This window comes from Eucalyptus grandis, chromosome 10, assembly GCF_016545825.1.
Source record: "Eucalyptus grandis isolate ANBG69807.140 chromosome 10, ASM1654582v1, whole genome shotgun sequence".
Classification (NCBI taxonomy): Eukaryota; Viridiplantae; Streptophyta; class Magnoliopsida; order Myrtales; family Myrtaceae; genus Eucalyptus; species Eucalyptus grandis.
In genome coordinates, this window is record NC_052621.1 from 14037986 (window position 1) to 14060884 (window position 22899).

The following is a 22899-nucleotide window of genomic DNA, read 5'->3' on the forward strand; positions in this document are numbered from 1 at the left end:
TTTGCCACTTGTATCATAAACATTTTCACTTCTTACCAATTCAATCCATCCAGTCAATTTTAGTTAAAATTCGCTGATGTGGACACCAAGCGTCCTACGTGGTACGGCCGGCGCTGACGTGGATAAAATTTATTATTTTTAAATATTGTTTTCAAATTTTTTAAAATTTTTTATTTTATTTTATTTTTTCTCTCTTCTTCCTCTAGCCGATCGCCCTCTGACCAGTCGCCCAACCTCCAGCAACCGGCCAGAGGTTGCGATCTATGAGGGTTAGCCTCGCCAGCCTTAGGCGAGGTCGCCTACGCTAGGATTTGGCAAGGGGTGACATCGCTAGCCTTGGGCACTGCTCGCCCTTGTCATAGGCCAGCGAGGGTTGGCCTAGCTGGCCTCACATGAGGTCACCCTCACTGAGATTTGGCAAGGGACGACCTTGAGAGCCTTGGGCGAGGTCTGCGAGGTTGCCCCTCGCCTACTCCTGCTTCCAATGAGGGAGGGGGTTGGCTTCGCTGGCCGCAAGTGAGCCTCTAGCAAGGGAGGACCTAGAGTGATGCCGGCAAGGTCGCCCCTTGCCTGTGACCGGCGAGGCTAACCCTTGCCGGTCGCATCCTGTTGGTCGCTAGAGGCTAGGCGACCGGCTAGAGGAAGAAAAGAGAAAAAAATAAAAGTAAAAATGTTTTAAAAATTTTGAAAAAATATTTAAAAATAATAAATTTTGTCCATATCAGGGTTGGTCATACCATATAGGATGACCGACGTTCCACATCAACGAATTTCAATCAAAATTGGTCGGATTGATTGAATTGGCAATAAATAAAAAAGTTTACGAGTCAATTGGTAAAATTGAAAGGTTTATAATTGAATTAACAAAAAGGTAATAGGTTTAGGACTTTTTGGACAAATTTCCCTCCCAATGTCCCATTTGTGATCAAGTACTATATATTGAAATTGTCGTTTTTGAACCATCATCTCTTACGTTTAATTAGAAAGACAAAAGAGGTATCATCCTAAAGAAGTCATTAATGACTTCAAACTTCATCACATTATCGTGTATTTTCGATGGAATAAGCCGATGGACCTAATATAATGCAATCAGACGATGAAGGCAATTGATATTGTTCCCTTTTCTTTTTCCAAACTGTGCAAACGATGCGAGTCATCTAGGATATATACTGACTATAGGGAGAAGCTAAGAGGGATATTTGTTGCCTTTCATTAGAGACGTGGAAAGGCCATCTCTTTGTTCGTTTGATCCAATGTACAATTTCAATTTGAACCAAAAATAGTTGCCTTTAAATTTTCAGTATATGAACATATCCTCTATCACCTTTACTTTTCAAATGGGATGACATCGACAATGGTTAAAAGCATGACATGATTAGGACATCAAACATGAATTATTTACAAAATATGAGTCATGTTAGCATTAAACAAATGAAAATTAATAAAGGAAAAACAGAGGTTTTATAACTTACCAGTAAAAACATAGCAAATCGCGTTCATTGGATAAGATGCATTTTGTGGGTAGACTTTTTTTTTTTTTTTTTTTTGCAAGGAAAAGAGCTCACACTTTACCTATAGAAAAAAAAAACTCAATAAAATCCATAAATTCAGAAATAGGTGTGTTCTTAAAAAAAAAGAAAAAAAGAAATTGGGCCTACTCAGGGGACAGAGACTTAAATTTTTTTAAAATAAGAGATTCAATTTGACGCAAACAAGAAAAGTTTATACTTAAAATTGAAAAGTGCTAATGATTCAAGATTATTAAGATATTCCATGAACCGATGGAATATCATTCACATCCCGACCCACTTAACTTCAATACCTAGTCTATTCTTATCGGCTAGGGTAAATCTAGCAAATTAATTAGAAATTGCTTCCTATGATAAAAAAAAATAATAGAAATTCCAAAAGAAAATAGTGCTGGCATAAAAATATTTTTACGCATTCACAATGGGACTTTCTTGCTAATTCACGAGAGATGTGGATAATTTAATGGGTCTCCATTGGTGATGCTGGGATTATTTGAATGTAATCATCTTATCATTTTGTAGATAAGATTTGCGATTGGAAATTGAAATTACTATCTGTTCAACTGTTTTGAAAGGAATGGGAACATTTTTTTATTAATTTTACTGGATTAACCACGGTAAAAAAAAATTGGACCAAAAAAAAAAAACTACGGTAGAAAAAGAAAAAAAGGATGGTTCATGGAAGATTTTCCGGAGGGGATTTTACGCCTTATTTTTTTTTTTTTTCCTGTGAATCTATCGTAATTTTTACGGAAAATAAAATTTTCAGCGACATAATATATTTATCTTCCGATTTTCATACATATTGGGCCCACTGAGAAATCTGAGATCACCAGACCAGACGTCAATTGCACGCTCCCCCTCCTTCTCCGCCTTCCTCCCATTCCGATTATCGAAATTGCGACAGCCGCCGAGTGATTTCCATCGCTTCCCAGTTGAAGAATCAATCATGGGCTCGATCGCCGGAGAAGACACCGATCGGAACATGGTCGCCACGAGCTGGACCGTCTCAGCCGGCCGTCTCGCCGACTCGGTGGCCGTCGAATCGCCTCTTTCTCCGATCGATGATGGCGCGGCCGGCTCAGCTCCGAAAACTCCTCTCCTTCTCCGCCCTCCGTCGCCCGGTCGCAGCCCCTGCGAAATCACTGGTAAGCTTTTTCTGACTCACTCGCCGCTTCTTTTCGTGCAGTGAATCAGTAATTAGTCATGACTATGAGATGAGATGCGGTCGCTCTGTCGCGGGGTTTTTCCAAGTTCCGTCATTTATTGCGTTTGGATTTTATTTTGTCCTTGATTCGAAGCGATACGAGGGAGACCATCATCGATTAGTGGCTTTCGAATGATTCGTGTTGACGGGATGTAGTGGGTTCATTTGCGTGTATCCTTTTCACCTCGAGTGCCCGATCATTACTTGCTTAAGCCTCGAAGAAGAATTATTGGAGTGCCTTTGTTACGGTTATTATGCGTGACGAAAGAGTTCTGTCTGCTGCAGTTAGTTTCGCTCAGAGACACGAGGTGCGCCAAGTCTATGTCCGAAGCACTGCTCGAGTTTATGAGATTTACTACGCCCCCAAGCAGCAGACGGCCAATGAGTATCTCTGTACAGTTAGATGCGGCATTGTTGAAAGGGACGGAGTTTGTGACAGATATGTCCCTCAAGCAGCTAATCTTGCTTCTCCTGGGGATTCTATGGATGATCTTGCCGGAGGAATATCCAAAAGTGAGATCAATTCGAATGCTGGTGAAGACGACTGGGTTGAAGTGAAGGCACCCAGCACTTCATTTGAAGCTAACAGAGATGTCACTGCATCTTTGAAGTCCTCTGTCAAAATGGTAATAGACTCGCTCTCTTGTGTATGTAGATGTAGCTTCCTTTCCTTTCTTTTTTTATCGTCTCATATCCTATAGTTGATTCTGAACTATGCATGTGTCCTATTTGTTGAGACCTCAAGGTGATTCGCAGTTGTTATGCTTGTGCGGTAGGCAAGACATATGTAGGACCTGAAGGTGCTTGGAGTGCTTATGAGATTGTATATGGATCCGAATTAGAAATAGGATGCACCCTAAATTTTGAAAAAGGAAATGAACAGAAAACAATTGTAAGGAATGTTGTCGGCATATCGAAGGAAGATTTCAACATGCTTAAATTAGGTATCACTGTTGGAGACAAGCGCAATTTTATTTTTCTCCTTTGCTCTTCTTTTATGATGCTGGTTAAATTCTGTTCAGGATTTTTACGAGGCAACAGCTGAGATTACTGATGCAGACCCCTGCACATCTCTCACGATTCGTCTGCTCTCAGTTCAAAGTGGAGATTGCGTGTATATAGACGAAATCTATGTGTTTGCAGAACCTGTTGAATCTAACTTTGAAGATGAGGACAGGCAATCGGGAACTGCATCTGGAACTTCACTAATGGCTATGCTTGTGCCTAGCATCCTGCAATTATCTAAAATGAGAACTGCTGGCCAAGTACAGGATAAAGATGCTTTTGATTTGAGGAATGACCAGAAGTGCCCACCTGCTGTTTCAGAGACAACAGAACCCAATCTGGGTTCGAAAGTAACTGTAACAGCCGATGTTGCAAATAGAAGTGGACATGTTACCGGCATTTTTGATACTCAGCATATGGAGAGGGTTATTTCTGAACCAGCTCAGGAAACTGTACGGGAAACAGATACTAACAGAAAGCAGGATGTTTCTTACAGTCATTTTGAAAGTGTCCTAGAACAGCTTGTTTCCCGAGTTAGCAGAATAGAAAGTCTCTGCTTGAGATTCGAAGAAAATATGATTAAGCCAATTAGCAGCATTGAAGCGAGGCTGCAACGGGTAGAGGAGCAACTTGAAGTGATTAACCACAGAGTGGTGAGTTCAGGACTGCAGACTTGCAAGAGATTTTCGGCCCCAGAATGTTCCTTTAGTGAGTCAAATATAACCTCCTTGTATGAAAGTAATCGTGGAGAATCTCATTCTGACGGGGGTTCTTCAGATATATTATGCGTTCCACCTGATGAAACCCATGATACTGTGAGTACCTCCCAATTGCTTCCAAGTTTTACCATGTCAGCTCCAGACTTTCCACATGGAGAGGATGATGAGGAAAGCCACTTATTACAGCAAGTTGCTGACTCTCCAGAGGAAAAACCTAGACCTGCATCATCTATAGATGATGCTTTGGCATCTGCCCTTGCTGGGTTTGCATCTTCTATCACGATTTGCCCTCCAAATTATACACAGGCACTGGCTGTCAAGGCTCCCGAGTTCTCAAATGAAGATGAGGAAAATTTTGATGAGAGAACTTCACCCGAAATACCATATGATGGAGCACACAATTCTGTCTGCATGACTGATGGGATGGAGTGTGTGATGGAAATAATTTCTTCTGAGTTACCTTCCGGTGATGGTGAGAGCAATACTGATAGAACTATTACTAGCTACGATGGTTGCTCTGAGAAAATCAATGAGGAAAGTGATTATTGGTCGCCTTGTGATAAAGAAAAATGTTATGTACATGTTACAGGTGGTGAACATAAGAGAGAGGAGATAAATGAACCCGAAGAAGCCAGCAGCCAAGTGAGATGTGTCCTAGCTGGTGAAGATACTGATGTTAAAGATGGGATGCCTTGGGTACAGATTGACAGTAGCCCTCATCTTTTGAAGGAAGTGGAGTCTGTTGATTGCACTAGAGCTTTTGAAGTTGCGAATGGAAAGTCTGAGGGGAGCATTCTGCATGATATTCTCACATTTTCACAGGCTGCTTGTGCGTTGGACTTCAAGGCCCCAATTTTGGATGTGAAATTTATAGCCCAAGAAAAATCTGATTCACAGCATCTCCTTAAAGCTCTATGGGATGAAATGCCGGAATCAAATGTTAGCCTTCCCTGTGATGACAGGAGCTGTGATTCATCTGGCGAGCAAGATGACTTGATTGTAGTGGACAATGCGGAGTTGCTGAGCCATGCAACAGGCTGTTGTTTCACAGTTGATTTTGACTATTGTGATTTGCTTGAGACTCCTGTCAACATGGATGCTGAGAAACCGCAGGATAATTCGGCAAGCAGCCACGACGTGCTAGCGGGTGACAGCCTTATTTGAGAATAACGGTGGTTTTATTAGCTTAATGTTGATATATTTATGTACATACACACCTTCCAGGATACATATCTCCTGTACTTACCCATCTTCTCATCCCGTTTCTCTTGGTAAACTCACTTTCAATTGCTAATTCTCTAGATATGTATTTGCAGTAACTTCGACTGCATTTAGCTATTATAATTCAACTGCATGGAAAAGATCCTGTTTGTTAGCTCTGCTGTTTATGCAAATTAGCTTCGGGTAATGGGAGGAAAAAATTGGAGGGGCTTGTCATAGGATAATCCTAGAGATTAGTTGGGATGTAGAGGAGGTGTAGTAGACTAGGATAGTCTTATTACAAGACCATAAAATCACATGGAGCAAGGCAACGAAATTACGTGGAATCGACTGTGTTCGATAGCTCTGATTGACCCATAATAAGAACTTCACGAGGTTTGATTCTTACTCAGATGGCAGAGAGACCATCTGAGTAATTAAGCTGTGCAAGGCCGATTAGGGAAGCCTGAATTGAAATCCTCAACAGGATTCTTAACAAGCGAGCAACCTAACAATCTAACCTGTCTATTGATTGGGGACGACCCAAGCAAAAAATTCATGTTCAAACAGATGGGGGCTCCACTGTGGAAGCTCGACGATACGCTCAAAAGAATGGATTATACGTATATGCGGTTGTGGTTGGTATATATCAACTGTTTACAATCAGCTTTAACAAGTGCCTTGTCCATTGTCTACCTCTTGAATTTATCGAGCTCTTGATATTGGACAAAACACTGCCGTATAGGGTGTTGAGTCATGTATGAAGACGTCCTGTTCCTTGGAAAACTACAATTTTCTCGAAGAGGCCCTGTGTTTTGATGGGAACGAACCTTGAAGTTGAAAACCATACCTCAACTGAGGAGACTACGGGAAATCCTGTTGGTGCTGTTAATGTGTCATTGTCTGGGAGTAGTAGGCTTTTGTTGGTGACATCCTTAATATAGAATCGATTCGTGCTCTAATTATGCGGGAAGTGCTCCTCTTTCTTCGGGGTAAGTATCCTACTCTATCCACTTCTCATCCCCACTTCACCTAAAGAGCTTCATATTTTGGAGGAAATTCCCTAAAGAAGTTGCGTGAAAAACGATTTTATTTAATGTAAAGTTCGAGGTTACTATTCCATTCTAATTGATAAAGCACACATTTACAGCGCCAAATTATATAAAGGTTGACAAAAGATAGCAGCCCCTTCCCTTTGTCCTTAGGTACAGTGAGGGGAGACTCTTCCAGTTTGGGTAAGTCTAACATTTGAGCAAGAAGCTTCGGTGACTGAAGATCCGCTTTGGAGGTTGATGTTTTGCAAGAAAATATCTTGACATGGATGGTTCTTGCTGCAGTCGAATTTTATGGCCTCTTCTGAAGCGCTGGTTCCTCTGATATTCATGTAAGACACGTCCGTTACTTGAACAGCTGCGGCCTACCATTCCACCAAATAGCGATCAAGTAATCAGTCAATCATGGTAATAAGAACCAGCTGATCATGACCAGTGGAGCGAGCTAGAAGAAGATAGGTGCACAGATGTTCTATTACCTGCTGTGGACACGATTCCTTTTGATCACAATAGTTCTGATCTATGATTATGGGATTCTCCACGTTGGTCATTGCAATGTTCTCAAATTTGATGTTTCTCGCATACCCTGATCCTCCCTGGATGGAGATGGGTCAACATTGAGATTATGCCCCTCATAAACTTTCTAAACGCTTCGAAGTCAGGATGAATGTATGCTAAAGTCATCCATTTAACCGACGAAGTCAGGATGAATTTATGCTAAAGTCATCCATTTAACCGACGAAGTTGATATATTTGTTCTAAGCGCAAGTCAAGAGTTTGGTTAAGAAAAACTTGTAAGCTCACACCAAGTCAAAAAGCAATTTCATCATGCCAAATTCTCCTCGACTCGTAAACAAATTATCCCTTCCTCATCTCCCCTCTTACGGTTTTGCAATCAAAAGGAGAAATTAAATATATCCTGGAAGTGTTTTACTATTCTGTGACACCATTTAATTGTTCAAAACCTGCAGCTAGTGGATGCGCTCACGACCAAGCATGTCAATATCCTGGCCGAAAAAGTAAAAATGATAATCCATCGCCCTAATCTCACCTGCCAAGTCTTTATTCTCACACCGTTCTTGGTTCCTGAAAGTTTTGCTTTATTTATTAGGACATCCGAAACATAGTCAGCTGATTTATCTGCTCCCAAGCTTCCAATGCTGTATATAAAATAGATAAGATATGAGCTTCGAGTACATTATAGTAGGAGGAGCAGTTAAGCGGTGTAGAATATATATTTCTTTTTAAAGTAGGAGAGTTGTATTTCGTGTATGTTAGTTAGAAGGACGGTAAGAGGAAACCTGATGCCATGGCCGGGGCCACAGGTTATATCCGTAGCTTGAACTTTTCTCGACCCACTTACTATAGAAATGCAATCATCCCCTGAAACAAGATCATTAGGAAGAAATTTATCACCCAAGGTTTAGTTCACCCGGACATGATGATTTGTGAAAGTGAGGATATTGTTCGCATTTTGTTGCTAGAGAAATATTAGAGCCAGAGCCAGAATCTGTGCATGCCGAATAGGTGTCCGTTTGTTATACCTGTCCCAATGACACAACTATCAATGATGATATTTTGAGTTTCTGTGACATGAATTCCATCAGTATTTGGGCTTTCCTCAGGAGCAGTTATCTGGAGGTTCACTGCTCTCACGTTCACACACTTCTGGAATACAAGATGCATTTGTTGTGCATCTTTTATGGATAAGTCAGCTACCCTGAGATTGTTGCATTCTTGGAATGTCAACGCCTGCAAAGATAGTTCTCCTTAGGAAATCCAGAGGATATAAAACTTCTTCTCCATTCGAATTTAGATTGACATATGTCTTTGATCATGGGCAGATCCAAGAACTTACTGTTGGTGCGTCCTTGCAAGGCTGCATCGTAACATTCGAGGAAGAAGAGAGGAATTGCTTGTGTTAGTGCATAGGGAATTCTAGGTCAATATTCAAATGTAGTGAAAAGGATGCAGCTCCAATGACTCACGAGGTTTGGGTCTCTTTTGCAGGATTTTTTCCACCATGTTTCTCCATTGCCGTTTATGTAGCCACCGCCTTCTACTGCCAAGTTTTCCAAGTTTTCAAACTTCAGCCATTGTCTTGGATCCTTTTGGTAGGCTGATTGGTCAGTAGAAGCCTCGATTGTTCCATAGATCTGAAACAAGTAAATAGAAATGAAGAACAAAGGTGTTCATGTTCACTCAAGATGAGAAATAAGTGTATTACTTGGATGTATATTCATTTGTTAATACTATAACAACTGGAAGACACTGGGTTCATTACATTTCTGGTGAATACTACTCCCTGTTTTCTTTTTCTTGTGTGCATCGCATGAAGCTCACCTTCACTGTGACGTCAGATTTGCAAGGACCTGAGAATGTGATGGGCGTTAGACGATAGGTTTTGCTCTGAGGGACTACTAGAGCAGCTCTCTGAGCAGAACAAGCAACCTCCCAGGCTTTCATGAATGCCTACATGCATAACCAAAACACCTGACTGTTACTTTCCCAAGAAGAGCTTCAACATGAATCAGACAGATATAAGAGCAGGAAAAGAAAAAGGAAAACAAAATATATCTACTTATTCAGTAAGACTTTATTAAAATGAGGGGGTTATTTGTGCATTTATATACCTCAGTATCATCACTTCCATCTCCTCTAGCACCGTAGTCATTTACGTTCACCAACTTAAGTGAAGTTGATGAAGAGGCAGCTCGACTCCGCTTCAGCATGAGCTGCCTCCAGGAGTCAGAGTCATAGTAGGAGGTTCGACCCCTGCTGGCGGTCCTAACTGAGGAGAGGCGGGCCATTGGGTTGTATGGGTCATTTCTGTGGCTGCCAAAGCAGAATGATGAGGAGGTGATTAAGATGATGGAGACGCAAAATTGGAGCTTCTGCAAATACATTTTGTATCTGAGTTACAAGAGTCTTAGGCAAGGCTAGGGAAAGTGTCTAGTATATAGATAATGATATGGAGTATAGAACGATTGTGTTTGTGCAAGTAAGAACAAAGTCATGCAACATATATATAGAGAGAAATGGAGCTGATGTGCTTGTCAGGAGAAAGAGAGAGAGAGAGAGAGAGAGAGAGAGAGAGAGAGAGCGATATGGGAGATATAATTGGAGAACGTAGTTATCAAGCTAATGAGACAGATGAGGGATGGACTAGAAGTGTGACTCGGAACAAACAAGAAGCGAAAATGAGCAGGTGGAGCTGACTTTAGGAGTTCCAGCAGTTGAAGAAAAATATAAGCAGTTTTGGTTAGTTACATTTGCTGGTTAACCAAGACGCACAAATTTCATGGTTCTGACGTATTAGGTAGGCCCTCCTCAGTCATACCATGTACACAATGGGATACCACCCGAATCAACCGCTAAGTGTGCACAACATAGAATATGAGAATAGAGTCGCCTAAGAACTTTTGTGGGTATAACTACTCGCTTCTCAAAAGTACATTGGATTCCAATTTAACATGCTGGATTTCCAGGTTTTGACCTGGATGCATTTGGTCATACTCGTTACATACACATATACATTTAGTTTAGGTACATTACCCTATTTCCATTTTGTCCAGGGAAGTACGAAACTTACTTCGGTGGCCAGTGAGTTAGGTATTATTTGGTAAACATTTTTTTCGTTTCTTGGGATTAATAATTATAGTAATGGACATTCGGTGCATAACCACCTATAGTCTGTGGCTGTGGAAATTTGAGCTGTTGACATATGGCATTCAATCTGGTTTGACGTTTGTGGCTTAATCAAGCTTAAATCTAGGCGCATGCCAAGATGAACACACCATGTTTTCGTCATAGTTCCAACGTTTTTTGACCCAACTTTCTACAGTGATTCTAGTCCACCATGACTCTGAGCCCAAAGTTAGAAACTCTCAAAAAGCATGGGCCAATCAACGCCGGTTTGTGTGAGTCCAATGCACCGAAGTCGATGAATCGCATGAATCTCAAGGGGGACGCATCGAAATTTCAGGTCGTGATTTGTTGTGCTCACGAGAATTCACAGTTCTTCCTTATATTATGCCGATGGTTCTGTAAAACATAATCGCCGGTGAGTTTGAAATTCTCTGCTTCTCTTTACTTTCTTTTCAGATGAGCTCCGTAATTTCGTTCCCGTTCCTCATGGGAACCGTAACAAAAGATGATAAGCAACTTCCGTGATTGCCTCCCGATGGGTGTAGGACCCGTTCATATCCGAAAGATCAAAAGGCATCATGGACTAGGGGGAAGAAAATGTACAGCACTAAAAGTCAAAAGGGATTTGGTTGACCATCCTTCAAGACGTGCCGAGAAATGCAACGGAGGATGGACCATCGTGTTGTGTGGGGGCAAGAAGCAAGAAACATGGGGTGCACAGAGGAGAATATATCAGAAAAGTTGGCGACTTCATCGACGGGGCGTGGGTAAATCACGAGTCGTTCGAGTCAGGGATACGAGAGGGAAGCGAAGAAATGCATCTGCAGACATCATGGCGAGGGTTGGCGTGTCTGCAATGAGCTGAAGACATCTTTGGAGGGGGAGGGGAATGGGAGTTTTGAGTCGCTTTCTTGGCGACTAACTTGGGTTCGTTAACGTTAACGCTTGCTTTCTCGTTTCGTTTGGGGAAATCTTCGGTTGGATGACGTCTGCATGTTGATCATTTTGTGCACTACGGATTTCAGCTCGTAAACGTCGGGTTGGGACTTTAACTGGGCTGCCTCGATCCAACGAAAGCCATGATGTCACTCTCGTGTCACGTACAGCTCAAGAAGAATTAACGACATTGAGTCTTGCATAAATGGGAAAAGAGACTGGTTCGCATGACTTTCGCAATACATAAGTACATGTTTCTGCGACGTTAAATTTGGTTGTCTATATATAGCTAAAGAACCCAATTCAATATGATATACTTTACAATAGATTCTTATAATTGATTGCAGGGATAATTGTTGAAAAAGTCAAACTTATGGTGTGACACCTTTTAACAATTTGTTAATTTAATGCTAAATATTTCAATTATATCAATTGAATCATAACCTTATTATTTAGATAATTAATCGGGAATACTACATTGACAAATCGTCCAAAACTTTCAGGACTAAATTGATAAATTATCAAAAGATTTATGATTAAATTGGCATAATTAAAAGTTTAAGACTAAATTGGTATAATTGAAATGTTTAGAATAGAATTAGTCAATAATTTTTGAATAATTTTTCTAATGATTGCACGTTCTCTCTCAACTTTATTTTATGGAACAAAAGAAGAAAAAGTGGTTTTGGCATGACGCAGAGGAATGTTCTGAGAGAGGAAACTGTGTTTTCAATGCATGGCCTTGCGAGGCATTTTTTCACCATGTTTGCATAGCTAGTGATGATAGAATTTACGAGTGCTGACAATCTCTCCAGTTTCTACACATTGATTATGATGTAAGCACTGAGCAATGGTGAACAAAAGTTAGATTGAAAAGTTGCGAATCCTAATCCTAATTAAGGAGAACAAAGATAGGTAACTTACTTGTGAAAAATTTAGCAGAGCATAGCGTAACTATAAGAAAACTTGCAAATGGCCTCTTTTGGACTATCATTCGATGTGAGTTGTGAGGTATAAGATTGTCGCAATGAAATGAATTTTGAGAGGTCGAAAAGGCTTGTCAAGGGTGTTTTTGTGGGAACTAGGGCATTCCTTGTTACTATTGTAAAGATGGGGGTTTAGAATTCAGGAGAACTCCACCTTAAAAAGGCTTTTGATGTGCTATGGAACTCAAGCTTTGCTTATAAGGGGAATGAGAAGATTGGCAGAGTGATTGGGTCCAGGGTGGGTAGGGTCTAGACTTAGACCTGTACCCGACCCTATTATAATTGGTTCCCATTTTCTAGATCATGTACTTGATCCTATTATAATTAGTTCCCATTTTCTAGACCATATATTCAACCCTGTTTGTATTTGACCCTGTACCCGATCCATTCTATTTTTCGGTCCGGTTCCAAGGTTAACACTATTTCCACATGAACCTATTTTGCAATCTCCAAATATTCTATACGATTTCGAATTTTATATTAATATGCGAGAAAATAACGTAACCTTTCTAATTTATATCGAAACATTAAGCACTTGTAATAAAATAAATACATGAACTTTTTTACTAAACATTTTTACTAAACAAATTAAAGATCCATAGGGCTAATTATAATAAATAAAATTATAAGGCAAAGATTTAGCAACAATTATAGGTCTAATATTAATCTTATTCCCACAACTATTACATGAAGCTGCTCATTTATACAATGATAACTCCTTTTATAAAAGAGAAATTAGGCGAATTAATTTATGTGATACACAAGAATTTAAGCAAATGAGGAAAAGAAACGACAAATGAGGAGTGCCGTGCGCATTTGAAAGAGCTGAGAGTTGAGAGAAAATTATCATGTGATTGCGAGAGTAAGAATAGAAATTGGGGAAAAAAAAAGGTTTGGACCTTTACTTACAAAGCTGGTTCGAGAACCGGTTTCTAGGTGAATAATCACTCGGAACCTGTTCCAGGATCGGTTTAAATTGTTCTGAATTTTGGGAGCCGGTTTCAACAGAACCGGTTCCCAATCTTATTTTCCAGGTGGGCTTGACCTTCCCAATATTGTTTTCCAAGTGGACCGGTCTGGTTTCCCAGTATACCCGGTCTAGTTACACACCCCTAGATAACAAGGAAGTACAGAGAGGTCTACTGCATGTCTCTGTCCTACATGCTTGAGAAGAGGTGCATCTGGTTATGTTATGAGGTCATTACCAAAATACAGGACGAGGCATCCCTGAGCACAGACGATGCCAGGACAGATGCACCTGCTTTTGTGTGAATTATGCAAGAACAGGTGCTCCATATCAGAATCACCACCTGCACTTGCTCGAATAGTCTAACAGCCAACGGTAGCCTGACGACCCTTCTCATAAGACTCGCCCAAATTCGCCACCGGCTAAAAACAAAAGAACAAAAAAACCAAGAAACTGCAATGTCACGAATACAAATGAAGTGAGGTCGCATATATTTGAGGGTGAGATCGAACAGGAGTCGACCCATTTGGGGTTCTGATTATGGTGATGGGATGGGGACCAACCACGGAAGAAGGGAATCCCTCAGAGAGAAAGCCTGGTATCCACCTGCTGGCAATGGCGTGAATGCGAAATGGAGGATGGTAACCTCGACCTCTTACAAGAGGGAGCACCCATGAACCACTCCATTTCGATTCTTCACGCGCATCCTTCAGATTACTAAATACTTCATCATCGGGATTCCTTCACACCACCACCACCACCACCACCACTAATCTACTACCACAAGAGTGATGTGTACTGAATGGAGAGCATCCAACAGAGGGAAGAGTCCCCGAGTCCGGTCACAGCTGAGACCGAGAGAGAGACGCAGGACGTCGGAAGTTGGGAGGCAAACGGGAGGAAGAAGAAGAGAGTCTTAAGTAAGTAGTAGGGTTTTCCCATTCAATGGGCCCAAGGCGATGGCTATATATCGATCCGATTCACGTTCTATTCGGGCCAGGCTTTTACTGATTGGGCCGACATGGCCATGGATGAACTCCCCAGAACGCAAACTTAAAAAAAAAAGACGTTCGCTTTCTACTTTAGTAACATCCCTCGCAGGAGTATGATGGACGGTTGGTATGTCTGATCTCCGACAGTTTGCGCTCCCTCGACTGCCGACGCTGGTGAGTGTCGGTGGAGTTGCGGTTGCACTGTCGCTGTCGTTTCCTTCGCGTCGTCGTCATTCGTACAATCGGCTGCTTTTTCCTCGTTTAACTCGAAGAAGTTTGCGCTTCGTATCATATCCAGCTATCGAGTGGCTTTGGAATGGGAGGCTGACGCATCGACATCGACCCCGCGCTTTGATGATCCCCATCGTCGCTGTCCTTCGTTCTCCATTTCCCCCTCTTCGATTCGATCACCCCCCCGACCTTCCGCTCGATTTCAGATCAGTTTCGGATTTCGAGGTGAGACTCGCATCCCCTGTTCCTCGCTTCTTGAATTCGGACATCGGTCTGTACGTATCGATTCGATCCTCTGGCAAAGCAATCTCGCATGTCGCCTTCGCTTCAGCGGCGAGCCAAAACAGAGGAAATGCGTTTTCCTTCCCCTTCCTCGAGCATCGATCGATGGATGAAAACTGGGTCGTTTTGGCTTTTGCACTTTATGCGGCAGTTGTGTGACTAGATTGTTCTGGCTTGCTGGAGGTGTCGAACTTTTTCCGTGAATTATCTTCCCACTAGTTTTTAGTCTTTGGAGCAGGCTTTTGCAGAAGTATAGAAGCTGCCTTGGAAGTGGAAGGACTCCGATAAAGCAGATTCCGATTGCCTCTTTAGCACGTGCGAAGGTGCATGTGAGCCTCTACATATGCACCGATCTTGTTGACGCCGAGTCAGTTTTGTGTTCTTCTCTTGACGTCTCGGCAAAGAGGTGCTCCAGTGATGGAATCCGATGCTGAAAATGGGGTGAGAATTCCTTTCCACTTAACAAGTTCTTTTTGGTAATTACTATCAGTAGCATTCGGTTCTTCTCTGCATAACGTAGTTCAGGTGTGCAACTTGGCAAGCATGAGTGCATCGACCTCTCTCTATTTATTGCAGATCTTTTCTACGATGAATAGAACTGCAGCAATTTATTTATCTCACAGAGTGTTGAGCTGCGTCATTAGTTGCTCCAGATCCAGAAATTTTTAAGCGGATACTTGCCGAATTGCTTCTTTCAATTAATCTGACTACTTGAGTCAATTTGGGGCCTCCCCTGTTTGCTTCTGTATACTATGCCACACTGATCTCTAAAGCACCGACATTATTTTTTGAGTTGGTGATCATACTGTGGTTGCAGATATTATGGTAGGAGGGTTGCTGCAAAATAGATTGACTCATTGGTGTGAATTTTGTCGCTTTTGCCCAGGGAAAGCCCTTGAAAAGTCTGGGGGGCCAAGTCTGCCAGATATGTGGTGAAAATGTCGGCAAAACTCTTGATGGGGAACCCTTCATTGCTTGCGATGTCTGTGCATTTCCTGTCTGTCGGCCCTGCTACGAATACGAGAGGAAGGATGGAAATCAGTCGTGCCCACAATGCAAGACCAGATACAAGAGGCACAAAGGTATATAGAAGTAAAGTAACCTCAGTGCTACTTTTAAAGTTGACTGCTTTTCCATTTTCCAATATTGTTGCAGTGTGCTTTTGTTTGCATCAAGATTGGTATTTGAAGCCTCCGTGTTTGGAAGACTCCCTATAATTCATAACTGCTTATATGTGTATCTTAAAGTCAGACCCCACTGCTTTATGGTGGACTGTCCATGTGTGTTATTTCCACAATGTTTATTGGAATCCCTAATTCCAAGTGCCAACCCAAACAGTCCTGGGGTTTCAATTTGTCAATTCTACTTCTTATGAGATAACCCTTGTTCTACCTGCCTTATTATACGCTTCTGTCTTGCAGGAAGTCCTGCCATTCTTGGTGACCATGAAGAGGATGGAGATGCTGGCGATGACTACCATTACTCTTCTGAAGATCAAACTCAAAAGGAGAAAATTGCAGAACGCATGTTGAGCTGGCATATGACATATGGACGAGGGGAAAATGTTGCTCCGGCCAACTATGATGGAGAGGTTTCTCGTAACCATATTCCTCTGCTTACTAGTAGACAAGAGGTACTCTAAAGAACTTGTGGAAAGCTACTTTCCTCTACTGGTTGACTGTGTCACTGAACTTGCTCACGTGCCGCTCTAAATTCTCAGGTTTCTGGAGAGTTATCTGCTGCTTCACCTGAGCGACTTTCTATGGCATCTCCTGGAGTTGGTAGAGTGCATCGCGTTTGTCCACTTTCTTATGCATCTGATGTTACTCAATCACGTACGTCTCTCTCTCTCTCTCTCTCTCTCTCGACCACGTGCATGGTGCCCCATTGAAGGTCAAATTTAAGCTTCTAACTGATTATGTCTATTATCTGGGTTAGGCATGCTCTCATAGATATTGATAAAGATTTCTTGTCTTCACAGCTAACATAAGGGTTGTGGATCCAGCGAGGGAATTTGGTTCACCTGGAATTGGCAATGTTGCTTGGAAGGAGAGAGTAGATGGCTGGAAGATGAAACAAGAGAAAAATGTTGGACCAATGAGCACTGGCCAGGCAGCCTCTGAGCGGGGAGCTGGAGATATTGATGCTAGCACTGATGTGCTTGTTGATGACTCTTTATTGTGAGTTATTACTTTATAAGTTCCTGAGCTCTGTTATTCTTCCTTTTCTTTTCCTGGGGATAAACCCTGCTCAAAGTAATGGATTATTTCCCTGTGGCAGCGAATTACATTGATATTCTCAACATTTGTTTTTCTATTGGTCAAAAGATAATTTATTAACAAAACAGGAGAGTCGTCAGATAGCTATTGCTATAAAGATGCTATTTCTTCATTCTTGTATTCTTTCCTCCACACAGGAATGATGAAGCTAGGCAGCCTCTTTCAAGGAAGGTCTCTATTCCATCCTCCCGAATAAACCCGTACAGGATGGTCATTATGCTGCGGCTGGTTATCCTCTGCATTTTCTTGCACTACCGTATAACAAATCCTGTGCCTAATGCATATGCACTTTGGTTAATATCTGTAATATGCGAGATATGGTTTGCAATATCATGGATATTGGATCAGTTCCCCAAATGGTTCCCTGTAAATCGTGAGACATATCTTGACAGGCTTGCCCTCAGGTACGTGAACTTGTCAGTCATAAGTCTGGTTAGATCTGTGAGACAGATATCATTTTTATTTTTCAGTAATTGCAATGTTCATAACAGTGGCTGTGTGTTCACCTGGAACAGATATGACAGAGAAGGAGAACCATCACAATTGGCAGCTGTTGACATCTTTGTCAGTACCGTTGACCCACTGAAAGAACCTCCTCTTGTTACAGCCAACACCGTGCTATCCATTCTTGCAGTTGACTACCCAGTTGACAAGGTCTCTTGCTATGTATCTGATGATGGAGCTGCCATGTTGACATTTGAGGCACTCTCTGAAACTGCAGAGTTTGCTAGGAAATGGGTTCCGTTCTGCAAGAAATATAACATTGAGCCACGGGCTCCAGAATGGTACTTCACCAAAAAAATTGATTATTTGAAGGATAAAATTCAACCATCATTTGTCAAAGATCGCAGAGCTATGAAGGCAAGCCAACCTCCCCCCTCCCCCTCTCTTCTCTCTCTCTCCTTCATTTTTTTAATCTACTTGGTTCTCTTGTTTTCTGTTCGGAATTGTGTTTTTTATGCTGTTCTCTTTGCATGTCTGTAGAGAGAATATGAAGAATTCAAAGTCCGCATCAACGGGCTTGTTGCTAAAGCACAGAAAATTCCTGAAGAAGGATGGGTTATGCAGGATGGCACACCGTGGCCAGGAAACAACACCAGAGATCATCCAGGAATGATCCAGGTGAATTAACTGTTCATCATACAACACAAATTCTCTTGGAGGGAAGTTCTAACAAGGGCTGTTAGTCACTTAGGTCGTACAGCCACATCAAGCATGGTGTGCGCACTCATCTCGTGCCTTTCTCTTTGCTGCATAGCCTTGTATCATTCATTTTCCTTGTGGATGTCTTTGAAAAGGTTACCGAGTCTGTCTTTTCACCAAGCACTGATAGAAATGACACTTTTCTACACGTCTTTAGTTATAGTTTTCTTTAAGCATGGTTTTGCATTAAAATTTGCATCCTATAACTCTGTTAAGATTCTCCATTGTGCCTTTTGTGTCAATGCAAGTATTATATCCTGTTTTATATCCATTTAATATGAGTTTGATATGTTGGGCTGTCAGTTTCACATTTAGTGTTTGTGCTCCTCAGAAATGTAATAATCTTTTGTCTGTTGATTGCAGGTGTTCCTTGGGCAAAGTGGAGGACTTGATGCTGAGGGTAATGAGCTGCCACGATTGGTTTATGTTTCTCGTGAGAAGCGTCCTGGCTTCCAACATCATAAGAAAGCTGGTGCTATGAATTCTCTGGTGAGTTTGATAAATCTTATCAGATATCAACTTAATGTTTTGCGCAAGTCTTATTCTGCAAAATTAATAATCAAAATATCAGTTTGGGCATACTCAGCTGATATGGATCCCCTGCAGGTCCGTGTATCTGCCGTGCTTACTAATGGACCTTTCTTGTTGAATCTCGACTGTGATCACTACATAAACAACAGCAAGGCCTTGAGAGAAGCAATGTGTTTTCTTATGGATCCTAACCTCGGCAAACATGTTTGTTATGTTCAGTTTCCCCAGAGATTCGATGGTATTGATAAGAACGACCGATATGCAAACCGGAATACTGTGTTCTTTGATGTAAGTTGTGTATCACATCACGGATTGATGTACTGCTAGTCCTTATTTTAGATTTATGGAGGCATCTAATTTGTTCATAGAGGGGTCCTTCACATAGCATGTCTTTGTTTGTGGAGCAAAGCTTGCAAGCATTTCAGGTTATGAAGGGTTTTAATTATATAATATTGTTTAATTTTTATTTGTTCTCCAGATAAACTTGAGAGGTTTAGATGGTATACAAGGTCCTGTTTACGTGGGAACTGGGTGCGTCTTTAATAGAACAGCTTTATACGGTTATGAACCTCCTCTAAAACCTAAACATAAGAAGCCAGGAGTGCTGTCCTTGCTATGTGGGGGATCGAGAAAGAAGAGTTCAAAGTCGAGTAAGAAGAGCTCAGACAGGAAGAGATCTGGGAAGCATGTGGATACTACTGTCCCTATTTTCAGCTTGGAGGATATAGAAGAGGGGGTTGAAGGTAATCTTACTGTACCTTTTTTCAGAAGTACTCACAAGATTTCCAATTGAAACTTGATGTGGACCTGTCAATTGCAGCCACTGTGTTGCTCGTCTTTATGTGAGAATCTTATTGTTTTATTGCATGGGTTCAACACTGTTTTCCATCTGGGGGTTCCTTTTAAATGACAATGTCATTGAGTTCTCTTATTTACTGTTAATCTGAGAGTTTTGCATGTCTTTTCTGGTTGCTGTCAGCATGCCTATCAAATAGTAGCATTGGGCATGCCACCTTGGTTTAATCCTGAAGCGTGAATTTTCTTCTGTAAGGTGCTGGATTTGATGATGAGAAATCTTTATTGATGTCCCAAATGAGCCTTGAGAAAAGGTTCGGTCAGTCTGCTGTTTTTGTAGCCTCGACTCTCATGGAAAATGGCGGTGTTCCTCAATCTGCAACACCAGAAACCCTTCTTAAAGAGGCTATTCATGTTATCAGCTGTGGGTATGAGGATAAATCAGAATGGGGCAGTGAGGTATGCAAGTGAATTACGAGGCTTTTTATAATTTTGTTGTAGGCCAGCATTTTGTTCTATGCCAACTTTTTTAATTTTGCTTTATGATAGTATTGTGTCTTCAAGATCAGTTGCTAGAAGGCTTAATTATATGAAGAACAATGACATGTAGTTTTTGAGTAAGGCACTTACAAAATTATAGCCCGAGGATTGGTTTATCATGGGTAGTGTTATATTTCACTGAATCCTGAACGTGTTAGAATTTTGTGTCTGCGTATTCATTTGGTACTAAGGTATTTATCCTCTCATGTTCTTTTGCATATATTATTGTCTTTGTGCTAAATTATAACTGTGTGAATTGGCTATCTTTTGTAGATTGGATGGATTTATGGTTCTGTTACAGAAGATATTCTCACAGGATTCAAAATGCATGCCCGTGGTTGGCGGTCAATCTATTGCATGCCAAAACTCCCTGCCTTTAAAGGTTCTGCCCCTATCAATCTTTCAGATCGACTGAATCAAGTGCTTCGATGGGCCCTAGGTTCAGTGGAAATTCTTTTTAGTCGGCACTGCCCCATATGGTATGGCTATGGTGGTAGACTGAAGTGGCTTGAGAGATTTGCATATGTTAACACAACAATTTATCCAGTCACTGCCATCCCTCTCTTGATGTACTGTACCTTGCCAGCTGTCTGTCTACTTACAAACAAGTTTATTATTCCACAGGTTTGTTATATGCTCTTAAATTTTTATGCACGTTTATTGGGTAGAAATAATCTTTCATTGCAATAACATGTTTCTTTGTTTGGTGATTTATTTGAAACGGTCCATTGGCTTATCCTTGCAGGGAAACTCCTTTAGAATGTGGTCTTCTTTGCTCTATTTTTCATTTGTTTACGCTCATCGGTAACAATAAATAGTGAGCAGCATTATGTGTGAGTTTGTTATCTATTTGGAGATTTTGGGATGCATCTCCTTATGAACACGAGGCATCCATTTTCTGCAGAAGGATATGAATGAAACCGTATAATGTCTTCGATTGAATATATATCTCCAAAGATCCAGACATGGAAATTATGAGCGAAACAAACAATGGACAGTCTTTCTCAACTTTATATCAGTCCACCAAACAGAACTTAATTGTAAAGAAAAATAAACAGAACAAATGTATCTTTAGGTTGTGATCTCTTGTTTCCTCGATAAAGTCAATAAAAGTTGAGTATGCCTATATGCTTAAGTTGTTTTTGCTAAAAATACATTAGAGGCTCCTTGCATTAAATTATGTCAAAAACTTCCCTTATCATTCCTACTGCTACGCATTTGTATGCTGTACATATTTTTAGGATGTACTGATTAGTTGTGGTTTTTCTTGTGCAGATTAGTAATATCGCAAGTATATGGTTTATCTCTCTTTTCCTTTCAATTTTTGCTACTGGAATCCTGGAAATGAGATGGAGTGGTGTTGGAATTGATGAGTGGTGGAGAAACGAGCAGTTTTGGGTCATTGGTGGTGTTTCGTCCCATCTCTTTGCTGTTTTCCAAGGTCTACTCAAAGTGCTTGCTGGAATTGACACCAACTTTACTGTCACCTCGAAAGCATCAGATGAAGAAGGGGATTTCACTGAGCTCTACACGTTCAAATGGACAACTCTGCTCATCCCACCCACAACGCTCCTCATTATAAACTTGGTGGGGGTTGTTGCAGGGATTTCCTATGCTATCAACAGCGGATATCAGTCCTGGGGGCCTCTATTTGGTAAGCTCTTCTTTGCTTTTTGGGTGATCATTCATCTCTATCCCTTCCTCAAAGGTCTCATGGGACGCCAGAACCGCACTCCTACTATTGTTGTCGTCTGGTCAATCCTTCTTGCTTCCATTTTCTCTTTGTTGTGGGTGAGGATTGATCCATTTACAACTAGAGTCACTGGGCCAGATGTCGAAGAATGTGGAATCAACTGCTGATGAGACGCAGCAAGTCCAACCGGAGTCTTGGTCACTTTACATCACACTATCCTGAAACTTGCGAGCTCTGTAGTTACCAGTACCTACTTGTCCAGTATGTTGCTTCTCTCTGTGATATACGTGTATAGAAGGTTATGAAGAATGTCTAGTTCTGTAAATAGAGGAGAGATGTGCCGTTGGATGTAAGCTTGATCCTTTGCTTTCTTTCAAGTAATCAGAGTAGCTAGTCGAAGGATGATTCGCTCTGTTCTTGTGCCAAGTTTATAAGCACTTCATTCAGCAAATGAACGTCCACAAGCAATTCAGTGTCGTTAATACTCAGATGCTCGTATTTATACCATCTTTGTTCTCTCAATTAAGTCAAACTGAGGTGAAGACGTCCGAAAAGATTTTTGCACATAAAACCATGAATTAGCACCCATAATGAAGCAATCTAATTACAACAATCAACTGTTATTCTGATTTCTGAATATGCAAAAATTTGTAATCTTTGCTGCTCCATTGGAATTAACAGCGCCCATCTTCCATTCAATACCTAAGCAAGCATCTTTTATTGTTTTTGACATTTACTAACCCTCCAATTAGGGAAAACAATAAATTGAAACCCAATCAACTGAAGAAACCGTGTGTTTGGAGGTATAAAAGGCAGTCATGCGCCCTCAAAAAATGGAGGAATGTTTTTAAGGTGGGATACGGCCTGCTAGCCGTTATGTTGATGATTGGCGTTCTTCTATCTTAAACTCGAAGCAAAAGCTAAAGGAGGTTTGCTTCACTATGGTATTATCAAGGGCCTCAGATGACCAGACACCTCCGGTAGGGAGAGCTTGAATTGGAACAAAGTGTTCCGTGCAAACACAGCCATGTTGTTGACAGGAACAAGTTTCAGTGCTTGATATCTGTCCCTGAGAAACTTCTCTTCTGGTCTTACCACCTTTTA

General features: G+C 41.2%; 3 protein-coding genes across 5 annotated transcripts in view; 2 read left to right on the plus strand and 1 right to left on the minus strand.

The window, feature by feature from the left end:
- Positions 1-5835, plus strand: part of LOC104421952 — a 91660-nt gene extending 85825 nt beyond the window's left edge. The window contains exons 1-3 of one of the 2 annotated variants that reach the window (XM_010034137.3): positions 2350-2677; positions 3022-3362; positions 3759-5835. In XM_010034137.3, the coding sequence (XP_010032439.2) occupies positions 2479-2677; positions 3022-3362; positions 3759-5624 (2406 nt within the window). In that variant the 5' untranslated portion in view covers positions 2350-2478 and the 3' untranslated portion in view covers positions 5625-5835. Of the gene's footprint in view, positions 1-2349; positions 2678-3021; positions 3363-3758 lie in introns of those variants that run through there. The other variant, XM_039303467.1, reaches the window with a different exon arrangement.
- A 908-nt stretch (positions 5836-6743) lies between these two features.
- Positions 6744-9722, minus strand: LOC104421951 (polygalacturonase). Its single transcript, XM_010034136.3, has 9 exons — positions 9346-9722; positions 9056-9184; positions 8701-8868; positions 8571-8591; positions 8257-8464; positions 8014-8095; positions 7764-7872; positions 7192-7308; positions 6744-7077 (listed from the first exon to the last, which is right to left on the minus strand). The coding sequence occupies exons 1-9, from the start codon at positions 9616-9618 to the stop codon at positions 6862-6864; spliced, it is 1323 nt and encodes a 440-aa protein (XP_010032438.2). The 5' UTR covers positions 9619-9722; the 3' UTR covers positions 6744-6861.
- A 4640-nt stretch (positions 9723-14362) lies between these two features.
- Positions 14363-22283, plus strand: LOC104421950 (cellulose synthase A catalytic subunit 3 [UDP-forming]). Of its 2 annotated transcripts, XM_018864164.2 has the most exons (16): positions 14363-14415; positions 14540-14697; positions 14981-15195; positions 15641-15836; positions 16176-16387; positions 16475-16589; positions 16736-16934; positions 17171-17437; positions 17549-17894; positions 18018-18155; positions 18600-18725; positions 18843-19055; positions 19246-19510; positions 19819-20021; positions 20376-20726; positions 21378-22283. In XM_018864164.2, the coding sequence occupies exons 3-16, from the start codon at positions 15172-15174 to the stop codon at positions 21960-21962; spliced, it is 3240 nt and encodes a 1079-aa protein (XP_018719709.2). In that variant the 5' UTR covers positions 14363-14415; positions 14540-14697; positions 14981-15171; the 3' UTR covers positions 21963-22283. The 2 variants fall into 2 exon arrangements, with proteins under 2 accessions (XP_018719709.2, XP_010032437.2); XM_010034135.3 differs by having other exon boundaries at positions 14384-14697; positions 14993-15195.
- Positions 22284-22899: the final 616 nt, after the last annotated feature.